The sequence below is a fragment of the Salmo trutta genome, chromosome 35 (genome assembly GCF_901001165.1).
Source record: "Salmo trutta chromosome 35, fSalTru1.1, whole genome shotgun sequence".
NCBI lineage: Eukaryota > Metazoa > Chordata > Actinopteri > Salmoniformes > Salmonidae > Salmo > Salmo trutta.
Window position 1 is genome coordinate 23322610 of NC_042991.1, and position 11311 is coordinate 23333920.

General features: G+C 42.7%; 1 protein-coding gene across 3 annotated transcripts in view; it reads right to left on the minus strand.

The window, feature by feature from the left end:
• Nucleotides 1-796: 796 nt before the first annotated feature.
• The window catches only part of LOC115174892 (cyclin-dependent kinase 19-like), a 47314-nt gene continuing 36799 nt past the window's right edge, over nucleotides 797-11311 (minus strand). Inside the window, exons 7-14 of one of the 3 annotated variants that reach the window (XR_003871880.1) lie at nucleotides 10814-10957; nucleotides 10470-10539; nucleotides 10218-10290; nucleotides 9647-9744; nucleotides 7631-7709; nucleotides 5718-5945; nucleotides 3518-3723; nucleotides 797-2959 (exon numbers count right to left, since the gene is read on the minus strand). Coding sequence is in view for 2 of the 3 variants with exons in the window: in XM_029733895.1 (XP_029589755.1) it covers nucleotides 3607-3723; nucleotides 5718-5945; nucleotides 7631-7709; nucleotides 9647-9744; nucleotides 10218-10290; nucleotides 10470-10539; nucleotides 10814-10957 (809 nt within the window). In the remaining variant the exon portion in view is untranslated. Of the gene's footprint in view, nucleotides 3724-5717; nucleotides 5946-7017; nucleotides 7222-7630; nucleotides 7710-9646; nucleotides 9745-10217; nucleotides 10291-10469; nucleotides 10540-10813; nucleotides 10958-11311 lie in introns of those variants that run through there. The other 2 variants (XM_029733895.1, XM_029733896.1) reach the window with 2 other exon arrangements.

Here is an 11311-nt window from a genome sequence, read left to right on the forward strand (position 1 = left end):
CTGTGGATGTATTTCAAGGCCTACATTCAAACTCAGTGCCTCTTTGCTTGACATCATGGGAAAATCAAAAGAAATCAGCCAAATCAGACAGCTTTAACTTCCTGGCTGATGTCTTGAGATGTTGCTTCAATATATCCACATAATTTTGTCGATATAGGACTCGTTTTACTGTGGATATAGATACTTTTGTACCCGTTTCCTCCAGCATCTTCACAAGGTCCTTTGCTGTTGTTCTGGGATTGATTTGCACTTTTCGCACCAAAGTACATTCATCTCTAGGAGACAGAACGCGTCTCCTTCCTGAGCAGTATGATGGCTATGTGGTCCCATGGTGTTTATACTTGCATACTATTGTTTGTATAGATGAACGTGGTACCTTCAGGCGTTTGGAAATTGCTCCCAAGGATGAACCAGACTTGTGGAGGTCTACAATTTTTTTTCTGAGGTCTTGGCAGATTTCTTTTGATTTTCCCATGATGTCAAGCAAAGTGGCACTGAGTTTGAAGGTAGGCCTTGAAATACATCCAATGACTCCAACCTAAGTGTATGTAAACTTCCGACTTCAACTGTATGATTGTATAATGTATGGGTTGTTCCACCAACTCGGTGCCATTTGAGAAGTGTAACTTGGTCCAAATTCTGGGGGGATTTCACCTAATTTTAACATTCTGTCATAGAGAGCACATGTTCACCTTCATAAAAAATATGTTTTCCCATCTCAAGAGGTTAAATTAAAAAATAATTACTATAGCAAGTGCCTAATAAGTGCCAAATAAAGTAACACAGTTGACCGTAACATGGTTGACAATTTAATCTTAAATCAGCCATAAATCCCATCGTGACAGGGGGAATGGAATCATGTTGTGTGCATGTGGAGTGGCAATTAAACGCAAGCTTCACAAAAAAATAAGAAATTGCTAAAACATTTCTAGCCTGTATATCTACGGGTAACAGGGTTGACGTTTTATGCTCAACAGCTCAGTTTTCCACCACAAAACAACAGAAAATGGCCAAAAAGAGTCGAACCAGCTCACCTGATTTTACACTATGATTTGACTATTAGATGTTCAATATTTGTTTTGAGAAGGAATAGTTTCACCATATTAAAAATAGAGTTGAGTTCACATAACAGGGTTGACCTTAAAATGAGGGACAGACGTAAATTAATAACTAATCACATGAAATAAATAATAATCTCCAGAAATGACTTTGTCAAAGCAACAAAATAACTAGGTCTTTACAATAATGGTGAAACTTGGAGAAATGTTTGGATTAAGTGGGTTGAAATCATCCTTTCAGTGACACAGGGTTAACTGGGGGGCATGTCAAAATACAGGATTTTCGCACTTTAGCAAGCCTTTATTCATATAATAATCAGATTGGATTGAATTCTACATGTGGTCTATATTAAAAGGTCACTTCATTTAATATAGCAGGCTTTTAAAATTCAAAATTGGTGCACAATTTGTACTTAAAATATCACAGGGACGCAAAAGGCACTCATGGAACGACCCATATACAATCCATATAGTTTATATTTCTTTACAATATTTCATTTAGAGTACAATTAGCAATGCTGTAAGAAACAAGTGAATGCCTTCTTCAATTATGATGTTCAACATTAGAATTACGATGTGGAAATGGATATCCCAATCGTTTTAAAAACCTTAAGAAAACTCTCATGCTCTCATAGTAAAATTGAAGCATTGCACCTTTCTCTTTGATTTTGCATAGGAACTGTTTAACAGTTATTTGCCCCACTATCACTTGTTGGAGCCGCACAATGAATAATACTTTTGATACCTCGCTTGTGTAGAGATAAATTGAGAAACAGTATCTAATGTATCCTCAATGCTCTTCAACTATACTTCAGATATGCGCCAATAGAATAAAAGAGAAAAAAACGTTCAATAGTTGCTGGTTTTGTTCCCGAGTAAACACCACTGTTCTGGGAAGGCTGTTGTTAATCCACTGGGCCTGTGTGCCTGCCAGATCATACGGAAAATAGAAGAGAAACTCAAACCAATACAGTTACAATGTATCAGCATCAAATAGAGAGCCAGTCCGATAAGCGAAACATTCTGGGCGACTGTTAGGAACTCATCTTGAACAAGGAGGGAGCAGTCCCTTTTGTTCATCTAGTGTTTTGGCATTCACCTCAACACACATAAGACATACTGTACGACAGTAACCTGGGAGTGCTGAGAAAGACATCTGGTCTGTGAGGAGAGGAGACAGACGGACAGACAGACAGATGATGATCAACAGCAGATCTCTCAATACGAGGGGCTCTCTAAATCCACCTGTTTGACTGAGCCAGAGATCACAGACAAATCAAACGCTGAAGAACTGTGAAGCATCACTGTCAGAAGCAAACAGCTTCACAGAGAGCAGTCTATCAGTTGTTCAATACATGTTAGTACCTTGTATTGTTGCTGTGAATGTTTTCTTACTATAGAAAACAAAATAAGAGTCTCTCTCCTTTGGCTACAAAAAGACAGTGTTGATAATCATCATCGTCAACATATGCCAGTTGAACACGACTTGTGTTTCTGAACATCACAAAAGGCAGTTTAAAGAATCGTAATGCACGGTCTTGATAAAGATTGCCTTGATCCTTGTAACATACTGAACACAATACATGTTCACCATCACTGAACAAGAGGTCCCGTTCTGTCAATAGCCACTAGATGTCAATGTTTCCACATCCCTTCCCTAGTCACAGAAGAAGCTGAAGTGGCTGTCTTATCCCATGTCCAGCTTCAGTCTCTGTGTGTTTGGGGACGGACGGACGCACGCACGCACGCACGCACGCACAGTGCAGATCCAGTCAACTAGTTCACAGGATAAGTACTATAAGAAACCATTTTTCTACCTGGGTTAATACCAGGGGTGTGGAGTTGAAGAGGCATATTTGTTCCAGGTCTTTGCAGATCCGTTCAGCAGTGCAGTCCTTTGGCTGAATAAGAGGAAATACAAACTGAACATGTAAAGGGCAATAATGAAACATTAAATATTTACAAAAAAATCCACAATCAAAGTAAACAAACTCTACAGAGCAAACGAGCAAAAACAAGTCTCTTGTTAAACAAATTTTAAAAAATGTACTACATAGTATATATTTATATATGAACAGAGCTGCAATTCTTCCTCTTGAAGAACATGTTTTTGTAAGTGTCATGGTTCACAGTCTTTGTGTAGTAGGCGTGTGTAGTCAGTTGCACCTGACGCGTTTCCTTCTTATAATCTAGTATCAATCGATTTTGTCACTTGATGATAAAAAAAAAATATTGTCCTACCCCTCAAGGAGGCAGGGTTTGTTTTTGGTTCCTATGTTGAGTTGGCCTTCATATTGCAGTGCCCTCGGGTGGGTAAGTGTGAGGACATTGGGTGGAAGTGAGGCCAGGGTCAGTCAGTGTAGTAGGGCTGACATGAAGGCAGATAATGAGTGACTGTTGTGTTGTTGGAATTATCTGACACATAATGAGGTCTGATCAGGAGGAGGAGTCAGTAATACCTTGGCCAGAGGGAGGTGAGAGGTTATGCTAAGGTTTGTTTTTGGTCGAGGGTTGGTTTGGGAGAGGCCCCTGGCCTGTTCTAAGAGCCTCAGTAGCGGTGTGACTGGTGTGAGTACTGTGAGCTCTGCTGGGATGACGATGAGTATCCCTGGGACTGAGTGGAACCTTGGACGTTGCTTTGGTAACCAAGGCGGGAGCTGGAGTGCTGAAGTGGAGAGAAGAATGGAGAGGAAATAGTAAACCGTTGACAGCTAGAGACCACATTTATCATTAATTATTTATCGGTCAACACCACTGGAAAAATACCATTGTTTATTTTGACCTTGTATGGGGTTTGAAAATAAAACCTATACAACATAAATTATTCCATAACTTTACCTTAGGAGACCTTGTTGGAGGGAAATTACTTTTGTTGGCAATGTTTGCAATTGTAAAAATGGTGGAATAAGTTATAGGTCAAGAACGAGTCAAATAGAAAAGCATGATGTGCACAGCCATGGATCTATAGTGCTTATCAACATACCGCCACAGCTTTCCACTGTTGTTTACTTGGCATCTAAAGATGTGGACTACTTCTCATGGATTTCTCAACATATTTAGCCAGAGACTACCGACCCAATTCCAAGCTATTTACAGAACCATGACCTACAATTCTATATCCTAAAAAGTATACTGTATATCACACAACGGAGTAAAATAAAATCAAAAGTGGCTGATGCCGAAGACCTGGGGGTCTGAATGAATTACTGATCTGGGTTAAAAGGGGACTGAGCCACACATCAATAGACGTCAACAGAAGGGCTAACTAAACACCTTACACTACAGCTATGAAGAAAGTTCTGAATCAATGACTAATTACTGACCGTGACTCACGCTAGCCAACTCAGACTGGGCCCAAGGCCAAATGTCCTCTTAAAAAGGCAGAAGTCCCTGGTCTTTAGATGATAAACATTTCTTAGGCCCTGAGGAGCTACAGCTGGACAGGGACCCAGAGGGCTTGGATGGAGGGCTGAGGGAATAGGAGAAGAACATGGCTGAAACCCCTGAAGTACGGAGACATCGGCCAAACTAATTCCAGTCGCCTGTCTAGCAGTCTATCTATCTACACTCACAGGCTGAAAGGAGGAGTGAGTTGTGCACATTAGGATACTATAGCCTTGGGGAAAGTGATCAATGAGGGGGAAAGTAGGGCGTTGAATGTGACGCCACAGCAAGCTAGCTCTGTCTGCCCATCCAGAAAGCAAGGGGATATTAATACATCTGTTCTGCTAAGGCTTGACTTTAAAGAGTCCAGCAGCTGTCCACATGCAGCCTCAGCCCCCTGCTAAATATAGCCTAGCACCTCGTCAGTCAGTCAGTCAGTCCAGAACCCCACAGGGTCCATGCCAAGCCAGGAGGAGACACCTCTGAACAGAACACCATTGAGATCCGGACAACAGGGAGATCACCTTTATCTTACCTTTCTCATATGTAATACCCTCTACCTTCCTCTGTACCATGACCTCCACTCTGTCACTCTTGCTCATAGTACCTCTCTTTCTCACTTACTAACTCACTCTTGCTCTAACTACAGTCTCTCTCTCTCCCTCCCTCCCTCCCTCCTTCCCTCCTTCCCTCCCTCTCTCCTTCCCTCCCTCCCTCCCTCCCTCCCTCCCTCCATGATAGGGGCTCAGTCAAAGATAGAGCAGGCGCCAAGAGGGGGAACAACAATGAGGGCAGCTTATTTTGCTGTCACCTTTATCAACAGGCTAGTCTAAACTGGAGGAATGACATTATCATTCTGATATAACATGACCTGCAATCCTACTAGCTAGCACAATACTCCACTCTGGTCTGAGTTGATGGGGTTGTGTCTGTTCACTAACCGAGCACAACACGTGTTTTGCACGTCCCTGACATACTCTGCTGTATGCGTCTGTACGTGTTTTAAACCTTGAGGGCTCTTTGGGGAAAAGTTCACAGGCATTCATTTTTACTCCATAGTCAAATTAATCATTAATAAAGGAACACTGTTGATGGCACAAGTTCTGGGTCCTCCATGGGCCTATTTGGATTAAGCAAATTTGAATAAGTCAACCCTAGATAACAAACATGCCGTAGGTTATAAACCGTTGGTGACTGTCAACGCCTTCCATCTCCTTTCAATTAAAAAACGGACAGTAATACTATGGATGTATGTAAGGCTGTAAAAACTCAAACCTGGTGGATCCCAGTGCCTGAGGAGGCTCCTGAAGGCCCGGTGCGAGATTTCTTGTTGGGGGGCCCCTGGTCCTGGCCGTGCTGGAGGCCTCCCCCGGCGTTGGCTCCAGTGGCCCCTGCATTGCCGTTGGTCTGGGTGGAGCTCTGCTGGTTAGAAGCCTGCTGGGTGCCACTCTGCTGCTGGGCCTGGGCCTGGGCTGTCGTCTGCTGGTGCTGTTGGACCTGGTTCTGATGGAGGACAAACACATTCATGTTCAGTTGGACAGATACAGAGTAACAGATGGAGACTGCAATAATATTCCATTGTGCACCAACACACTCACAGTTTCCTATCCATACAAAACATATTCCATACATGCACATTGTAAATAAGGTCTGCTAACTCAATAAATGGTATCAAGACAACATTACTGTTCAACAAGAGCCAAATGTACAAATCGCTCACTGATCAATCATGGTCACTGTTTACGGTATTTGGGAACTGGGAAGTATGTTCCCAGTATTGCAGTGTTTGTTTGGGCCTGGTAAACAGTGGGCTGAAATGATTTACAAGAATTACGCTACGAGCCTTCAGTCCAGCTTATCACTTCTCAACAGCTCCACGACCACGAGGCTGAGACACGTGAAAGTTTGGGTCAGCTAAAACAATGAGTCCCTCTCATACCCTCTGGGCCCTGGTTGGCACAGAGGCCCTGCAGCCTTCCTGACGGCTGCTCTGAGGCAACACTTGTATCAGGTGTTGCCTACTTGACAACAGCTGCCAATGTGATGCAGGGTCGGGGATTCGCAGAAACCGCTCAGTGGGAAGGGGACTGCTATTTCTCTGGCTGTAGCACATGCATACACTCTCCTTCACCTCAAACACACTGATTTGGCTTGGGCATCATACAAGCACCTGCTTTCTATAGGGTCTGGTATATTCACAACATGGTGTTTGATACCAGCCAGCCAACAGTACATTATCCGTAACACTATGGTCCAAGTAAAGCCTCCTGTAGCCTATCTGCTATCAGGGGAACAGCTCCACATTAGTGACCTTTACCTCAAGTAAGATATGAATCGAGCACTTAGTGAGATATGCTTTCGAGAACTTAGTGAGATATGCTTTCGAGAACTTAGTGAGATATGCTTTCGAGAACTTAGCGAGATACGCTTTCGAGAACTTAGCGAGATACGCATAGAAAAAGTGTATGACAGAGAAGGCCTGGGGTTCCCTCTCGATTCATATCTCACTCATCCACCTGTATCCCATGAACTAAAGGCAACCACCTGACATACTTCAGCGTTTTACCTTCTGATTTCTCATCTTTGTTTAGCCGATGTGGTATCAGGGGACGGGCTAACTGGAGTGACGTTCACCTCCAGAGGTGATTGGACCAACCCTTCTCCTGTGGTGCTGGCTGAAGCTGCTGCTGTTGTGCAGCTTGTCCTTAATCCTACATATCCCATGGTATGTCTTTCTCTCTTCCCTTATTTTAAGGCAGTCCCACTCCTCCCATATGTTCTGTTTATTGGATAGGACAGAAGTATACAGTAAAGATGGGTCCGGAATCAAATCCATGCTGCTGCAGTGGTATATGTGGTCCGGAGGCAGCGGCTCAGAACACTAAATCACCCTAGGCCCCAGACTGCTCATTTTCAATGGACCCTTACCCTGCACTTTCAATAACCTTATGAAACCCCTACTGCTGGGCTAACATTCCATTACTGTTTCTATTAAGGTATTTTGGGTCTTTTTATTAAGGTGTTTTGGGTCTATTTAGTAAGGTGTTTTGGGTCTATTCAGATAGCACGATGACAGTTGTTAATAAAAGCATATGGACAAAGAAGGCTCAGAATTGTGGGGGGTTATTGATGCATATCCCAGTATTACACTTTTAGTCTATAGCCCAAAGCATTTCACCTCTATTTACCTTCTCTGTTTTCTCATCTGGCTCATCTTCGTTTAGAAACTCTCGTTTTGGGTAAGGTATCTGACATCCGGCAAATACACTACAGGAGAGAATGAGACGAGGGATACAGATAATCAGAAACAGACTAGCTGGGTGCTATGCGTACAAAGACCAATTATTCTTGATATACAGTGGCTTGCGAAAGTATTCACCACCCTGGGCATTTTTCCTATTTTGTTGCCTTACAACCTGGAATTAAAATAGATTTTTTGAGGGTTTGTATAATTTGATTTACACAACATGCCTACTGCTTTGAAGATGCATTTTTTTGTGTGAAACAAACAAGAAATAAGACAAAAAACTTGACCGTGCATAACTATTCACCCCCTCTAAGTCAATACTTTGTAGAGCCACCTTTTGCAGCAATTACAGCTGCAAGTCTCTTGGGGTCTCTATAAGCTTGGCAAAACTGCTCCAGCTCCTTCAAGTTGGATGGGTTCCGCTGGTGTACAGCAATCTTTAAGTCATACCACAGATTCTCAATTGGATTGAGGTCTGGGCTTTGATTAGGCCATTCCAAGACATTTAAATGTTTCCCCTTATACCACTCGAGTGTTGCTTTAGCAGTATGCTTAGGGTCATTGTCCTGCTGGAAGGTGAACCTCCATCCCAGTCTCAAATCTCTGGTAGACTGAAACAGGTTTCCCTCAAGAATATCATTGTATTTAGCACCATCATTTCTTCAATTCTGACCAGTGTCCCAGTCCCTGCCGATGAAAAACATCCCCACAGCACGATGCTGCCACCACCATGCTTCACTATGAGGATGGTGTTCTCGGGGTGATGAGAGGTATTGGGTTTGCGCCAGACATAGCATTTTCCTTAATGGCCAAAAAGATCAATTTTAGTCTCATCTGACCAGAGTATCTTCTTCCATATGATTGGGGAGTCTCCCACATGCTTTTTGGCGAACACCGAACGTGTTTGCTTATTTTATTCTTTAAGCAATGGCTTTCTTCTGGCCACTCTTCTGTAAAGCCCAGCTCCTTGGAGTGTAAGGCTTAAAGTGGTCCTATGGACAGATACTCCAATCTCTGCTGTGGAACTTTGCAGCTCCTTCAGGGTTATCTTTGGTCTCTTTGTTGCCTCTCTGATGAATGCCCTCCTTGCCTGGTCCGTGAGTTTCGGTGGGCGGCCCTCTCTTGGCAGGTTTGTTGTGGTGCCATATTCTTAATTTTTTTTTATTATAATGGATTGAATGGTGCTCTGTGGGATGTTCAAAGTTTCTGATATTTTTTTATAACCCAACCCTGATCTGTACTTCTCCACAACTTTGTCCCTGACCTGTTTGGAGAGATCCTTGGTCTTCATGGTGCCACTTACTTGGTGGTGCCCCTCGCTTAGTGTTGTTGCAGACTCTGGGGCCTTTCAGAACAGGTGTAATATATACTGAGATCATGTGACAGATCATGTGACACTTAAATAAAGTACACCTGTGTGCAATCTAACTAATTATGTGACTTCGGAAGGTAATTGGTTGCACCAGATCTTATTTAGGGGCTTCATAGCAAAGGGGGTGAATACATATGCATGCACCACTTTTCCATTTTTTATTTTTTAGAATTCTTTGAAACAAGTAATTTTTTTCATTTCACTTCTCCAAATTGGACTATTTTGTGTATGTCCATTACATGAAATCCAAATAAAAATGAATGTATATTACAGGTTGTAATGCAACAAAATAGGAAAAACGCCAAGGGGGATGAATACTTTTGCAAGGTACTGTATCTATGTTAAAAAAAAAACACACACAACCAGGCCACTCAAGATAAAAACAGGAAACTATCAAATTCCAATACCAGACTATGACTATGAAATCAAATTGGAAGTGGGCTGCTTTTAGTTCACTTAATCAACAATCTCCATTGTTAGTTTATCAGACAGATGTATCATGGTGAAGATGTAACTGTGTTAATATGTGGAGAGGATGACTACGATCTAGACTGTGTTTGGAAAATGAAGTTTAGTAGCTCTCACTCTGAGGTTGGTAAGGGATCCTCCAGGAAATATGGGTCCTGTAGTGCCTGTTCAGACGTAATCCTTTTAGTGGGGTCCATTGTAAGGAGTTTCTGGAGCTGAAAGGTGGTTAATGAACACTGGGTTAGTGGTGCCAAGCAAACCCGATCAGCAAGCCCAGGCGTATTAGTTTTACAGCACTAATATCTAGATTGGGCCTTATCTTAAATTCTCCATTATAAAATTGGGTGGTTCGAGCCCTGAATGCTGATTGGCTGACAGCCGTGGTATATCAGACCGTATACCACAGGTATGACAACATTTTGTACTGCTCTAATTACATTGGTAACCAGTTTATAATAGCAATAAGGCTCCTCAGGGGTTTGTGGTATATGGCCAATATACCTTCGCGTTGTGTCGTGCATAAGAACAACCCTGAGCCGTGGTATATTTGTCATATACCACAACCTCTCGTGACTTATTGCCTAAGTATAAATCACCCTACGGTGTGGTTGAGTAGATACGTTAGCATGCCCTCCATAAACTGGCACCTATGTTCAAGCATCTAATGGTTACTAGAAGCTGTGCTTACCAACAGGAAAACCTTGCTGTCAGGTTTGACTTTATGCTTCTCCATGTATTTGATTAGACTGCTATTTGCATACCTGAGAATGGGTGAAACACAGTAAAGACAAAAACCGACATCTTAAAGCAGGGGAATAGTCTCAACATGCAGCCTCCTTGAGAGAAAGGTAGAAACATAATGTAAGATGTGTGTAAAAGGTTCAGGTATCATTTGACAGCCGAGAAAGCCCAGGTATGGTCAGAATGTCAAGCCACTCACGTCGTTCTCCTGAAGTCTTTCTGAAGGGTTGGGTACTCTGGCATCTTCCTGATGTCTTCCCAATCTTTATCTGGCCAATTCAAACAGAAAAACTTCAGTCACTTTAACCCAATTCTTATACTTGGACTAAGCACATGCTACCTCCAGAGGATAATGTTATCTACTGTACATATTGTAGCTATGACAACAAGCACATGAGAAGGTCAAGGTTGATGATGACATAGTATACGTCATGACTTTCATGACCGTGAGAATGTAACTGGACTTTTACTGTGTGCTTCACATGTTTGTGTGTGTGTGTGTGTGTGTGTGTGTGTGTGTGTGTGTGTGTGTGCTGGTCAGACCTGCTGGGAAGCCCATGACACTGAATATCCTGTCCAGCTGGTCATGGTGGAAGGGGTTACTGGTCTTAATGTCCTCCTGGCGACAGTGGAAGATGGGCTCCGATGTCAGCAGCTCCGCAAAGATGCATCCAATCGCCCAAATGTCTGCATCGGACAGACAAGCAGTTAGCAATTAGACTCAGTGGTCTGGGCCTATACCTTTGACCTTAGCAGGGACAGACACAAAGACATCAGCCACCAAGGGCTATCTGTCTGTGACAATGTCTTCATCCTTCACTCTGTTTGGAAACTAGCCTTTTGTACCCATTATATTACATGTCCCATTGTGGAGAAACAGAGTGAAGGATTCAAATATCTGTCAGTGAGACTGTCTTTATTCTTCCCTCTGTTTCTCCACTACAGGACACAGAAAACAATGGGTACTCTGTGTATTATAAGACACAAACTAAACTCCTCTAAACTCCTTTCAACAGTCACAGGCTGTAATGGATGCCTAGG